Source organism: Crocuta crocuta, unplaced genomic scaffold, assembly GCF_008692635.1.
Source record: "Crocuta crocuta isolate KB4526 unplaced genomic scaffold, BGI_CrCroc_1.0 scaffold267, whole genome shotgun sequence".
Taxonomy (NCBI): domain Eukaryota; kingdom Metazoa; phylum Chordata; class Mammalia; order Carnivora; family Hyaenidae; genus Crocuta; species Crocuta crocuta.
In genome coordinates, this window is record NW_027531899.1 from 4193335 (window position 1) to 4208583 (window position 15249).

At 45.3% G+C, this 15249-nt stretch overlaps 1 protein-coding gene across 1 annotated transcript; it reads right to left on the reverse strand.

Moving 5' to 3' along the window:
* Positions 1 to 5855: 5855 nt before the first annotated feature.
* COX6B1 (cytochrome c oxidase subunit 6B1) lies at positions 5856 to 14700 on the reverse strand. Its single transcript, XM_077773844.1, has 4 exons — positions 14592 to 14700; positions 12713 to 12829; positions 10837 to 10937; positions 5856 to 6047 (listed from the first exon to the last, which is right to left on the reverse strand). Exons 2-4 carry the CDS (start codon positions 12816 to 12818, stop codon positions 5994 to 5996), a joined length of 261 nt encoding a protein of 86 aa, XP_077629970.1. The 5' UTR covers positions 12819 to 12829; positions 14592 to 14700; the 3' UTR covers positions 5856 to 5993.
* Between the last annotated feature and the right edge of the window lie 549 nt (positions 14701 to 15249).

A 15249-nucleotide genomic window follows, 5' to 3' on the forward strand; every position in this document is an offset into this window, starting at 1 on the left:
GATAAATGGGTAAGAAAATGTAGTACCCGCGCGCGCACACACACACGCACGCACTCACGCACGCACTCACGCACGCACATATGCACGAACACCATCCGGTCTTTAAAAAGAAGGCAATCTACTTGTGACAACATGGGTGATCCCCAAGGGCACTGTGCTAAGTGAAATAAGCCAGACAAAGACAAATACTGCCTGGTATCACTTATGTGTGCAATCTACAAAAGCTCATAGAAAGAGTAGAATGGTGGCTGCCAGGGGCTGGTGGGGGGCGGGGGGCAGGAGCAGGGAATGGGGAGATGTTGGTCAAAGGGTCCAAACTTACAGTTATAAATTGAAGAAAGTTCTAGGATTCTAATGTGCAGCATAGTGACTATAGTTAATAAATACCTGTTATGGGCCTGAGGTTGCTAAGAGTAAATTTTATATATCCTTGCCACATGATTACATACACACACACAAACAAAAGTGATTATGTGAGGGGGGGTCTGGGTGGCTCAGTTGGTTAAGCATCTGACTTTGGCTCAGGTCATGAGGTTTCACAGTTCACGAGTTCGAGCCCTCCTTCGGGTGAGCCCTGCTTCTCTAGCTCTCCCCCCACCCCTCAAAAGAGTAATTATGTGAGGTGATGGATGTATTAACCAGCCTTATAATGGTAACCATTTTGCAATATGCACATGAATCAAATCATTATGGTGTATAGCTTAAACTTAAACAATATTATAGGTCAATTTTATCTCAAAAAAGCCGGGGGGAAAAAGGTTACCTGGGCTCAACTTCACTTAGAGTTCAGGGTGTCCAATTGGTTCTGGCAGCGAAAGCCCCTAAAATTGGGGGAGTCGGGGAGTGGCAGTGAGGCAGGGTACAGCCTTCGGCTTGAGGTTATTTCCCAGGCACTGTTCTGGACACCCCGGCCCTGGCTCCAGCTCTGGGCTGTGGCGAAGCCATTGTAATGGTGGCCCCTTGCTCCTGGAGCAGTTAAAACAGTACATTCTTGGTGCCAGTAGGCACCTCCTGATTCCTCAACTTCTCAATTGTAGGAGAGGTAGCTGGGTCCTGGGGCATGCCTGTTCTTGAGTATCTTCTTGAGAGTCATTTCCGCAAACCCAGGCTAGAGCCCACTTCTCCAGGTCTTCCAATTGCTAAGGAGTTTTGATCCAATTTTAAGCATTTTTGAAAACCATAATTACATCAGTTTTCAGTATACTCAGTATCTCTAAAAAAGAATAGCTTAAAACACAACCTCAATATCGTTATCACACCTAAAAAAATTAACAATAACTCCTTAACAGAATAAAATATTCAGTCAGTATTCAAATTTCCAACTGTCTCATAAATGTCATTAAAAATGTTTGGGGCACCTGCCTGGCTGACTCCATTGGTGGAGCACGTGACTCTTGATCTTGGGGTTGTGAGTTCAAGCCCCATGTTAGGTGTAGACATTACTTCAAAATAAAAAATATTGGGGCATCTGGGTGGCTTGGTTGAGTGTCCAACTTTAGCTCAGGTTCATGAGCCCCACATCGGGCTCTCTGCTGTCAGCACAGAGCCCACTTTGGATGCTCTGTCCATTTCTGTACCTCCCTACTCATGCTCTCTCTCAAAAATAAACAAAAGGGCGCCTGGGTGGCTCAGTTGGCTAAGTGTCCGACTTCGGCTCAGGTCATGATCTCATAGTCCGTGAGTTCAAGCCCCACATCAGGCTCTGTGCTGACAGCTCAGACCCTGGAGCCTGCCTCTGATTCTGTGTCCCCCCTCTCTCTCTGACCTTTCCCCCGCTCATGCTCCATCTCTCTCTGTCTCAAAAGTAAATAAAAACACTAAAAAATTTTTTAAAAATAAACATTAAAATTAAAAAAAAAACCTGTAAAATGTCGGCTCGTGTTGAGTTGAATATAATGAAATAAGGGTGCGATACTGTATCCAAATTCCTCATATTCCTCATATTAAGTCTCTTTCTACTTAATATGCCTTGGGAGGTTTCTGTTTTTCTGTATAGGTTTCCTCCCCTATACAGACACACTGAAAGGAAACCCACAGCCACCTGAACTGGCAGAGGCTGGAAGTGTCAGTTTCCTCACTTGTAAAATAGGAGTCATAACAAAATCCATTTATTTATTTATTTATTTAAATGTTTTATTATTTCTGAGAGAGAGAGACAGCATGAGCAGGGAAGGGTCAGAGAGAGAGGGAGACACAGAATCCAAAACAGGTTCCAGGCTCTGAGCTGTCAGCACAGAGCCCGACACAGGGCTCGAACCCACAAACCATGAGATCATGACTTGAGTCGAAGTCGGATGCTCAACCAACTGAGCCACCCAGGTGCCCCCAAAATTTGTATCTCAAGTTGTTAGAAGGCCAGAGATAAAGCAGGTAAGGTGCTTAGCTTGGTAACTTCAGAGTCGTTTTATAGCCTGCAGCTCTACCCTAAGGAGTGAGGACGAAAGTCCTGTCCTCAGTTGAAACAAGGGAGGTGGATGAGAACTTGGAGCAGCCTCCAGCAAGAGACGGAGGTGGGGGCGCCTGTGTGGCCCCGTCCATTGAATGTCCAAATTTGGCTCAGGTCATGATCTCACGGTTTGTGGGTTCGAGTGCCATATCAGGCTCTGTGCTGACAGCTCAGAGCCTCGAGCCTGCTTCCGATTCTGTGTCTCCCTCTCTCTCTGCCCTTCCCCTGCTCACACTGTCTCTCTCTCTCTTTCTCAAAAACAAACATTAAAAAAGAGACTGAGGCTGATGAGAAACTGCCTCAAGGCAGTTACAAGATCACTCATCTTCCTTTGTTTCTGGACGAGTCAGCAGGCCTTCTGCCAAAGTTTGGGTCAGATCACAGTTAAGTTTTCCCAGTGTGGCTTATGCGGAGATGTGCAAAGTGGTGGAGGTGCAGTGGAAGAACCACTCAGCACAGCACCACCCCACAGGTCATCTGCCTGTGGTGAAAAGGGAAAACAGATCTTTCTGGAGGAGATAGCTGGTGGCCATCACCATTCCCAGGGATTAGACTTGGCCAGTACTATTGGGGCAACGTGGCATCAGGTAGGTACCTCCTGACGGGAAGCAAGAAGTTAGATACACACGGAGGATTCTTGCAAAACGTAATTAACTTGCACCTAATCAGGCCTTTAGAGCAAACTTCCAGTTTTTAAGAACTCCAGAAGATGACAGATTAGCTAACTGACACCGGGAGAAAACAATTAGGCAAATCCAGAGTGAGGGACATTCTACAAGACAGTTGGCCTGGTCTCTTAAAAAACAATCCCGTCTTGGGGCACCTGGGTGTTTCAGTTGGTTAAGCATCTGACTTCGGCTCAGGTCATGATCTCACAGTTTGTGGGTTTAAGCCCTGTGTTGGGCTCTGTGCTGACAACTCAGAGCCTGGAGCCTGTTTCTGATCCTTGTCCCCTCTCTCACTGCCCTTCCTCCCTCTCAAAAATAGACATTAAGCAAAAATTAAAAAAAAAAAATCCCATCTTATAAAAGTGGGTGGGGTGGAGCAGGGCAGCTACTGTAGAAGTTGAAAAAAATTGAAGACCTAAAAAACCAACATAGAATTTTAACCTTGATTGGATCCTTCAACAAAACACAAACAATGGTATAGAAGACTTTCGGGGTGCAGTTTGGGAAATCGGAACATCAAACATTAGGGAATTAATGTTAGGTTTTCTTAGAAGTGATAATGGTATGAAAAAACATGTCATTTGTCAGAGATACACACTTAAGTACTTAGGAGTGAGGTGTCAACATGTTTGGAACTACAGTTACTCTTGAACAAGATGTCTTTGAATTGCAAGGATCCACTTATAAGCAGATTTTAATACATATACACGCAGTCCTGTAAATGTATTTTCTCTTTACGGTTTTTAAAATAATATTTTTTTCTAGCTTACTTTATTGTAAGGGTAGTATATAATACATATAATATAGAAAATAATCAAGTGTTAATCGATGGTTTCTGTGGTCAGAAAGGCTTCTAGTCAGTAGTAGGCTATTAGGTTTGTTGGGGAGTCAAAATTATACAGATTTTTTTTTTAACACATGGATTGTTGGCATTTGTAACCCTTGCCTTGCTCGAGGGCCAACTGTACTTTTATTAAAAAAAAATTTTTTTTAATGCTTATTCATTTTTGAGAGACAAAGCATGAACAGAGGAGGGGCAAAAAGAGAGAGAGGGAAACACAGAACTTGAAGCAGGCTCCAGGCTCTGAGCTGTCAGCACAGAGCCCAATGTGGGGCTGGAACCCACAAATTGTAAGACCGTGACCTGAGCTGATGTTGGACGTTAAATGACTGAGCCACCAAGGCACCCCTCCAACTATACATTTCAATGGTTCAGTAAAAAGCATTATGTAGACACAAAGTAAATATGACACAATATTAACAATTGTTAAATCTAAGTTGTAGGTATAATAATTATATGGATTGTCCGTTTTTTTTTGTATGCCTGAAATTTTTCATAATGAAGTGTTTTTTTTTTTAATGTTTATTTATTTTTGAGAGAGACAAAGTGCAAGCAGAGAAAGGGCAGAGAGAGAGGGAGACACAGAATCAGAAGCAGGCTCCAGGCTCTGAGCTGTCAGCACAAAGCCCAATGTGGGGCTTGAACTCACAAACTACATCAGGACCTGAGCCGAAGTTGGAGGCTTAATCAACTGAGACACCCAGGCGCCCCTATAATAAAGTATTTAAAGATGGAATATATATTTTAATAAATCCCTGCCCTCCTGGAAATTACATTCCAGTGTCTGTGGGGAAATGATCAAGGATGAATCAAGTAAAACATAGGGAATGTTAGGGGTTAAGTACTTACGAAACCAAAGGGGTCAAGGGCTGCAAATGCTGTGTATCAGGGTTGAAATGGTAGGTCAAGAGATCAAAGGAGAGCCTGCGTTATGTGTGAGGAAGACCTGAAGAGGGACATGCGGATATCTGGTGGAAAGGCATTCCCCGCAGGGCAAGCAGCAAGTGCAAAGGCCTCGAGGTAGGAGCCAGCCTGGTGTTATGTTGACACTTCTCGCTCGCTCACACGGTTCCCGTCACACTGAGGAGGCCAGCTTGGCAGGAACTGCAGGAGCAAATAAGAGGTGGTAGATCTGGGGGCACCTGGGTGGCTCAGTCGGTTAAGCGTCCGACTTCAGCTTGGGTCATGATCTCGCAGTTCATGAGTTCGAGCCCCGTGCGGGCTCTGTGCTGACAGCTCAGAGCCTGGAGCCTGCTTCGGATTCTGTCTCCCTCTCTCTGCCCTTCCCCTGCTCACACTCTCTCTGTCTTTCGAAAATAAACAAACATTAAAAAAAAAATGACCTCCAATCATCACCATGGTCAACATGGAAAGGAGGCCCAGAACAGCGGGAGAAATTACACACTGTGCAGAAAACTGATCAGATGATATTAAAAGTGTATCATTAATTTCTTAGATGTAATAATGGCACTGTAATTACATGTAAAATAAATCTGCAAATCCCCAGGATTTGCTAAAAATCACCTAGAGGGAGATGGGAATTAGGGATGAAACTGATTGGTTGGTCATCTCTTGATAATTGTTAAAACTAGGTGACGGGTACACAGGCGTTTTTATTATACTGTTTTCACATGGTTCAAAAATTACATTAAAAAAGTTCCTTCAAATGGCAAAGATAATAAAGGAATAATCAGATAAATTTTAGCACATACAGGGGCTTGAGGCTATTGTGTATAATCACTCACTCTACTGTCTGGTATAGAGAAGGTGGTCAGTTTAATAACATAAAACAAAACAAAGGAGAAAAAACAATCACCCTGAAGCCCCTCTTACTGGTCAAGGTACTAATTCTGCCCCAGCTTCTTGACCGATCATCCGGCTCTTGTACACATACACAGTCTTACACTTTTCCAACGAGTATTTATTAATAGTTAAGCCATGATTCAGGATCCCAGGGTGGGGATCACCATGTACCCAGGTCCCCCTTTACCACCCTGGGAGAAGGATGGAGTTCAGAGGAGAGGTGGGTGGAGCCAGTTCAAATCTTTCCAGGAAATGTGCCTTCCGCCCGGCGGTCGTCCCAGGCTGACACCTGTGGAAACACAGCCAATGTTACTCCCTTCCGCTCTGGGGAAACCAGATGAGTAAACTGTCTTCCTCACTTTGCTCACCTGTTCAGTCAGTCAACAAGTAAGCCCAGTACTGCCACTGTGTCAGGAGTGGGGGTTGGAGGGGGACGAGTAACACGCAGAAAAATCCCATATTTACTGCAGAGCTGGCCTGGGGAGATGTGTGACCGTAAAGAGGTTCAAGAGTGTGGCTGTGCCTTATTTCAGGAACCCAGAGTTAACACTCAATGATGGTTGTCAGAATACAGGAAAGACTACCAGGCAGCTGTGAGAAAATAGGCTCATCTATGCCCCCGCACGAGGGGATCTCTAAGATACACAGTCAAGTGCAAAAAGGTGCAAAACTGAGTACAGAGTGTGATCCTACTGTTGATCACAGATGTACGCATATGGACATATAAAAAAAAAACCGGAAAGGTCCATATCAAACTGTTAACACTCCCTAGAAATAACTCTCTGCAAGCTGTGGACCTTCCTACAGGCAGTCAGAAGCACAACTGCTGACATACACACACCCTCACGCTCGCGTATACGTGCCATGTATTACAGGCAGTGGACCAAAGCATGGATAATAAAGAAGATTGAATCTGAATTCCTAGCTGTGACACCTCGGGCAAATTACTTAATCTTTCAGGGACTCAGTTTCTTGTTTTTATTTTTTTTATTTTAAATTTTTTATTTTGAGAGAGAGAACACGCAAGCTGGGGAGGGAGGCAGAGGGTGAGAGAGAATCTTAAGTAGGCTCCGTGCCCAGCACAGAACGGGACACAGGGCTTGAACTCACAAAACCATGAGATCATGGCTTGAGCCGAAATCAAGAACTGGATGCGCTACAGGCTGAGCCGTGCAGGCGCCCCTCAGGGCCTCAGGTTTTAATTGTATAAAACAAGGAAAGCGATAATAGTCCCCATCTCATCCTGTTTTTCAGCATGTTTGCCCTTAGAGGATATCGAGCGCTTACAGATTAGCTGGGCCACCATTAAGTGACGTGTATGTGGCTATTTTATTTACATACTCACACACCATGTATCCTGAATTCTCTGTACTTGAAAAAACATACATACAAAGTGAGCCACACTACATATTATCCTGCAACTTGCTTTTCCCACAAGTCTTACAGCTCTTTCTGTATTCTGTCACATAAATCAAGATAAATGTACCATCATTTATCTAGTTCAGGTTGTTTCTGAATTACAAACAACCCTGCAATGGACATGCTCGCACACAAGCATCTTTGTAAGTCTAGGTGTAAAAGTGCCACATGTGGAGCATGTTTTTTTCCATCTTGAAAGATGTTGCCACACTGACCTCAAAAGAGACTGTACCAATTTACAGAGCCACTGACACTTAGCACTGTCCACCTTTATATTTCTTGCACCAGACGCAAGGTAAAAACGAGCTTCTCTCTGTTGTTTTAAGCTGTGTTCTCCTGATGACTTGAGTGGAGATGGACATCTTTCATGTCAGGGTTCACCTGGATTCCATAGTTCTCTATGAGTGAACTTCTGAGTCGCTGGGATTGACTCTCTTTCTGTCTCTTTTTTAATGTTTATTTTTGAGAGAGAGACATAGCTCGAGTCGGGGAAGGGCAGAGAGGAAGGGAGACAGAATCTGAAGCAGGCTCCAGGGTTCTGAGCTGTCAGCATAGAGCCCAATGCAGGGCTCAAGCCCACAAACCATGAGATCATGAACTGAGGTGAAGTTGGATGCTTAACCGACTGAGCCACCCGGGCACCCCTCTCCATCTTTTTTTTTTTTAATGTTTTATTTATTTTTAGGGGAGAGAGAGAGAGAGACAGCGTGAGCAGGGGAGGGTCAGAGAGAGAGGGAATCACAGATTGAAACAGGCTCCAGGCTCTGAACTGGCAGTCAGCACAGAGCCTGACGCGGGGCTCGAACCCACGAACCGTGAGATCATGACCCAAGTGAAAGTCGGACGCTTAACCGACTAAGCCACCCAGGCGCCCCCCTCTCCATCTCTTTTTAAAGGATAGGGCGGGTCTGATAACTTGGAAATTTCCTTTTGCCCAATAATCCCATTTCATGGAAAGGAAACTAAGGGAGTCATTCAAATAGAGGGGAAAACATTTCCTGGAATGGAAATGTACACTGAAGTATCATTTAAAATAGTGAAAAAAAGATGGAATCCAGCTAAAAGGGAAGGAAATATTTTACAACTATTAAAGACGGTGGCTACCCAGTAAGTGAGCAGATGGTACTGACATGGAAGTAGGCACACAATGCATGTGAAGTAAAAACAGCAAAGCACAAAACAGCAAAGCACAAAACAGTGAGTATGAGCCATATTAGTATTAAAAAGTACATAAATACTTCTACACACACACACACACACACACACAAGTACACATAAAAGGAAGTAAAAGATTTATGCCAAATAACTAAGGAAAATTAATTTTAAGACTCAGAAGGGGATGGCTAGGGAGCTTTCATTTTCTACATTACATAAATCTCATGTTTTGAAGATTCCACAGCCGATGCTATTTTTTTCATGGAGAAACTCAAGATTTTTTTAACCCAGAAAATTAAAGATGATTGGAAAAAATATTTTAAATGCCCTCCCAAAATACACACACTGGGATTAGAGACTAATTAAAAACCGTACCCAAGGAACACCTGGAAGATGCTGCAATCCGACTTCAGTTCAGGTCGTGATCTCACGGTTCATGAGTTTGAGCCCCGTGTCAGGCTCTGTGCTGACAGCTCAGAGTCTGGAGGCTGCTTCAGATTCTGTGTCCCCTCTCTCTCTGCCTCTCCTCCCCAGCTTGCACTCCGTCTGTCCCTCTCTCTCTCAAAAATAAACATACATTAAGGAAAACTATACAACAAGAACAATAGCAAAACACTTGTTTTTCCTTCACCAAGTTTTTGGAATCAAGAAGCCAGGGCAGCCAGGTACAAAAGGGACTGGGCAGAACACATGTGTATTCAGCCCTCACAGGGCAGACGCAGCAGGCAGCTGAGGGTAGGAGCCGCAGAACCTGCTGCTCCCACGGTAACGCAGGTCCAGGCCCTGGGGAAGGGGCGGAGGGCGGCACTGGGACCGGAAGCACGTTTCCCAGCACTGTCCAGCATGCGCCCGACACAGGCTCTGAGGCTGGAGGAGCGATGCTAGGAATTCACATCACAGTACCCGAGATCGCCCAGGGACAAGGAGAAATCCTGGAACGGCACAGGGCACTCAAACACACAGGAGACCTTGTGGCCAGAGAGGTGAGAGCAAAGCCAAGTGAGCTGAGGAAGGCTGCATTAAGGCAATCTGTTCTCAAGAAATAAGCCCCAAAGGCATACCTCAAGGACACTTCGCATATACTGAAAAATTAGAACGTAATCTTCATCGAAAGGGAATCGGTTAAATAAAAGCATCTGAAAGTTACTAAAACATAAAACAAGTAAGGTAGATCTGTAGCCATTATTATAAAAAGAGGCTTCCAGACACACTGAGCGGTCAAAGCCATTCAGAGACTACATAGGCTGAGTCAGGCACGTGCATCCATACAGAAGCTCACAGGAAAATGGGCAGCAGCTACCGGCAGTGACCGCAGGAGGTGGCATGGGAAGCACAAGGGCCTTCTGCTTTTTATTTTACGATACTGCTCAATTTTTTTTTAAATGAGCACTATGACTTTTGTAATTTTATCATATTTTGATCCAAAGACACAAGGTTTTTGCATTTTAACATCCCTGATATTAGCATTCATTACATTCCTTTCTGGTATTTTCAAAAAGGATTTGGAAAAATAAATAAATAAAAAAAGATTTAACCGTCTCTCAATGTTTCTTGCAGTCAAGATGATCTCTGACTTGAGGAAACAGCACAATGTTAAACATAAATATTTTGGTGGGGGGGAGCTCAATCAGAAGAACTTGGGCCCCCAAACATAAATTCTTTACTTAAAGAAGTGTGTGACCAAGAATATTAAATGGTGACAAAAGGTCTGGTCAGATCATGGCTAACCAGATTGCCTTACTGTGTCCACATCTTCTAGAGAAGCAGAGGGAAGTAGGGAGGGGTAAGAAGCCATGTTTGAGGTTTGCTTTAGAATACTTCAGCAAGAAAAGGGGACAAAAGAAGGGAATGTGGAAAAATCTTGAGAACGTTCAATTTGGGGAGTGGGTACAAATGGGAGGTCACTGAATTATTCTACTTTTATGTATAATTTGAAAATGTTCACAACAAAAAGGCAGAGAATTGAACAAGACGATGAGCCCCACAGGGACAGGCGGCCGGCACTATGCATATACTCGTGGACTGTGTGAGCAAGAACGATCGAGCAAGGAGACGGCCCTGGGTGCCCTGGCTGGGAGCTCTGACTGGCGGAGAGTATCATTAAAAAGAGGGAAGGGAGGGGGCGCCTGGGTGGCTTAGTCGGTTAAGCGTCCGACTTTCGCTTAGGTCATGATCTCGCGGTTCGTGGGTTCGAGCCCCGCGTCGGGCTCTGTGCTGACTGCCCGCTCAGAGCCTGGAGCCTGTTTCAGTCTGTGACTCCCTCTCTCTCTGACCCTCCCCTGCTCACACTGTCTCTCTCTCTCTCTCCTAGAAATAAATAAAACATTAAAAAAAAAAAAAAAGAGGGAAGGGAGGCAATTCCACAAAGGAAAGGTCAAGTCCTATGGACTGTGCGATGCCCTGTCCTTCCCCTGCCTCTCACAGATGGGCCCGCACTGAGTAACCAGACTCCCTTCTGCTAAGACCCCACCCAGCGTTCAAGGGCCCCAGCAGGCAGTACATACCCAGGATATGGGGCAGAGGGACTTGTACACACGCCGGTACCATTCGCACACGGAGACATCCCCCCCTTTAGCAGTCATCGCCTTCTCGCAGCGGTGGAAGTCTGTGAAGAAAGGGGCTCAGGGTCAATCCAGACCAAGGACTGGAACACATTTTTGAAAAATGTTTATTTTTGAGAGTGAGAGAGAGAAAGGGAGAGAATCCCAAGCAGGCTCTGTGAGGTCAGTGAAGAGCCCAACTCAGGGCCTGAACTCACCAACTGTGCAATCATGACCTGAGCCCAAATCAAGAGTCCGACACTTAACCACCCAGGTGCCTCCAGAACACATTTGTGATCAAAACTCACAGAAATATGTTTTACTTCACAGCAGTTATATACACACATACACACACAAAACAAGTGTCAGAAAGAACTTATGTTCCTACAGATGTACTGAAAAAGGCTAGACAGGCCTCGCTAACTTGATCTTGTGACCCCTAGAGAACTACTGTCTGACTTGAAAATTCTGGGGTTAGGAAGGAGGCAACATGAGGAGCATGTGTGGGGATGAGGGAAGTCTAAAACCAGGGCCAGGGAAAGGTAAGATGATCTTGATGCTAAGATGCTAGCATCTTATAGAGGAAGACAGGAAGGGGATAATCTACTTTTTAAAAGTAGGCAATTATGGGGCGCCTGGATGGCTCATTTGTTCAACTGTAGGTTTCGGCTCAAATCCTAATTTTATAGTTTGTGAGTTTGAGCCTCCCCACTCTCCCACCAGGATATGTGTTGAACAGTGGGGAGCCTGCTTGGGATCCTCTCCATCGGCCCCTCCCCTGTTGGGGCTCTCTCTCTCTCAAAATAAACTAAAAAAAAAACAAAAAACAAAAAAAACCCCCACTTTTAAAAGGTAGGCAATTAAGGGGCACCTGGCTGGCTCTGCTGGTAGAGCAGGTAACTCTTGATCTTGAAGCTGTGAGTTTGAGCCCCACACTGAGTGCAGAGATTACTTAAAAATAAAATCTTTAAAATAAATAAATAAATAAAATAAAAGTAGGCAATTAATTACTAAAAACAAGAAACAAAAAACAAACAAACAAAAAACAACTCCATATATTCTACTTCTGGGCACATTCCCAACAAAGAAAAGCATTCATATGCACAACAAATTACACAGAAAGTTTATAACATCATCATTCATAAAAGCCCCCAATTGGAAACCACGCAAGGGTCCAGGAATAAATTATGGAAAATTATACATGATGAAAACGACGAAACTATACATCACAGCATGGATGAATCTTCAAAACTGCTGAATAAAGAAATTCAAAAACCGAGAATATGTATGATGTTTATAAAGTTCATCAAGAGGCAAACCTAAAAGCAGCGATAAAACCAAAATGTGATTCCCTTAAGTTGGGAAGGTTCCATCCCTAGTGGGGAGAGTAGGATGTTGTGCTCAAGACCGCGCATGCAGTAGGCTCAAGACTGTGCATGCAGTAGGCAGGGAAGCTCAGGACGCTGGCCAGTACCTAATTTTCTATCCAGGTTATAGTTACACAGGGGATGCACTGTAGTATCATTCGTTTAGGTGTTTAGGTGTGCGTTATGCTTTACGTATTTCCTGTATGTATGTTACATCTGTCACATACACACACAAATAAGTCTCCCCCCCCCCCCCAAAATCATTATAGGAACCAAAGATTGTGACCCTGTCCTAGATCCTGGGACTCGAACACAGCTGTGATGAGGGGCCTGGGTCTTCAAGGCGGGATGTCCAGAACAAAAAAGAAGAGGCCCTGGGATGTACAGATTCAATAGGAGACAACAGATAAGCAACATGCGGTGTGGGACCAGGAAAAGGTCTGCACCCCCTCCCACGCCCATGCCCTGCTTACCCAGGTAATTCTGCCAGCAGTTTCTGGTCTGGTTCTGGTTGGGGAAGCGGCTGTCAAAAGGAGCAGTCTTGTAGTTCTTGATTTTGGTCTTGATGTCTTCTGCCATTGTGCAGAGTCCTGGGGGCACAGACAATGGAGGTTGGCCAAAGTTCTAGGAGGCCTGGGCAGGGGGAGGTCAGCCCACCCAGACACAGAATAATGGGGTAGCTTAGGTGTGAATAAGCCACCACCTTCTACCTCTCAGCATATACAAACAGAGGTAAAGGGTGGGACAAATCCACAAATCTAAGTATGGAAGTCACAGCAGGGCTTGTGGGGGGTGGGGGTGGGGAGTGAAGACTCCTTAGCATAATCAGGCTTTATTCGTTCCAGAATAACAGCGACTAACCTTCACTGAGTACTCAGTATAAGCCAAGCATAGTTCTACACATTTAACTCCTACAGCCACTCTAAAAGCTAGGAAGTATTACTATCACAGTTTTACAGACAAGGAGCAGGGTGTCTAAGTGACTTCCCAAGGTCATACAAGTGGAGGAGCCTCACTCAATCACGGGCAGAACCTACACTGCAGAGGTTTTCAATCTCTTTGGCGCTATGAACTCCTCAGGGGTCTAATGAACCCTTTCTCAGAATATTTTTTAATGCACTAAGAAATTGCATACGACCATAAAGAAAACCAGCTGTATGCAGCTGAGGATTTGTTAACTACCACAATTTTGAAGCAATTATGAGTGAAAATGCATTCTGTGACACGTGCAACCATAATGTGATATAAGATGAGCTGTGATTTTGATTGCTGACTAAGGGACAGATGATGCTAATATTACCAAGGTTGATCCCTCCATTCCTAAGAGAGGGAAATGCTACACTTAAATTAGAGATTAAGAAAAATAAAGGGGTGCCTGGATGGCTCAGTCTGTTAAGCCTCCAGCTCTTGATTCCGGCTCAGGTTATATCTCATAGTTGGCGAGTTGGAGCCTTGCATCTGGCTGTGTTGACAAGCGAGGAGCCTGCTTGGGATTCTCGGTCTCCCTCTCTCTCTGCCCCTCCCCGTTCTCTCTCTCTCAAAAATAAGTAAACTTTTAAAAAGAAAGACGAATTAAAAAAGACATTAGGAAAAATACACACGTAATTCTCCCCCACTCAAGTACTAGGACACCTTGCATTCTATGGACTTTGCAGACCCAGGGTAAAAACCTCTGCTATAAGCAATCTCTCTTACGAGGTGACAGTTTTCTCCAGGGAATGTGAAACTGCCTCTATTCCAGAGAATTCGAAGAGTGATGGGGTTACAAAGAAGTCAGCAGGCCAGTGTTAAATTCAAGGGACCCAAGGTAGTGGTGGGGATCTGGGGCATGTCAGTAGAGTCTTCGGGGTGAAAGCGCAGAAGGGCGTGGGGAGGGGACGTAGAATACCAGCGTGGGGACATAGCGTTCAGAAGTGTTTTGGGAGGAGGCCTGGGAGGCAGAGTGGTTCAGGGATGACTCTAAGGCCCCTTCAACGTCCAAGCGGCAGGAGAGCCCAGAAACCAGGGAGCCACGCCTGCGGCCTGGTGGCTGAAGGCACTACAGTCCAAACTACGGAATCCAAACCGTGGTCGCTGGCTTAATATCGCTGATCCTGTCAAAAGGGGATAATTACAGGCCCCTCCTCATAGGACTGGAGGGAAGATTAAGTGAATTAATAAAGTTGTGTGAAATGTTACCTGGCATTAAGGAAGACCTAATCGTTAGCTAGCACTACTAACAGAACAGGACCCTAGGGACCAGGGAGGCCAGGAGCCACCGGCCGGAAACTCACTTCGTCCTCGGGGAAACTAGGGTCCGGTTCCTCAGTTCCCCAGCATAGGGTCCCACCTTCCCAAGCCCCGGACACTCACCGAAAGACACCCCCGAAGCACCTCGCAGTTCAATGTGACCCTCAGCAAAGACGCCAGAGTCGGAGCGGAAGCGGAATTGAGACCGGCCGGAAGCGGAGCGAGTCAACGTCTGTGAGAGTCTTCCGCGAGGCTAGAACGCCCGCGGGGAGGCCGTCTCCGTAGACATTAGGGCCACGCCCATCCGGGGAGAACTCCGAAATCCTATTGGGCTGAATGCCTGTTGATCATCACTCCCGGCCCAATCGTGAGCTTGCGTGGGCATTTCAAGGTTCCGCTTGAGACCCCTGGTTATAGGTTCTCATCTTGTTTTTATCTAGGTAAAGAAGTTTTGAGTCCTGCGACTATCGTAGAGTGGACCGGGGCAAATATCCCCGCGGATATTCATGCAAGTATTGCTTATTTAACGCTTACCCCGCGCCAGGTACTTCGGTAAGGGTTGGGGATGCATCACTGAACAAAACATGAGTAGTCCCTACCCTCTTCATGATTATTACGGGATCAATTGTTAGGGGTTTGAAATCGAACCAGTCTTTCTCCCAGGGTCATTTGTAATACTGTGAGGAATATCCAGACTCCACCTCCCTGTACATTACCGTCTTTCCCTAAACCTCGGAAGGCACAAATTAACAGAGATTTGGGTGCTTGAAGACTCAAACCA

Coding starts and splice junctions, on each gene's coding strand:
- COX6B1 (XM_077773844.1), bottom strand. CDS start 12,818: ATGGCAGAAGACATCAAGACCAAAATCAAGAACTACAAGACTGCTCCT. Junction 10,938..12,712: donor CTGCTGGCAGAATTACCTGG/GTAAGCAGGGCA, acceptor CTTTCTTCACAG/ACTTCCACCGCTGCGAGAAG. Junction 6,048..10,836: donor CCCTCTGCCCCATATCCTGG/GTATGTACTGCC, acceptor GTGTTTCCACAG/GTGTCAGCCTGGGACGACCG.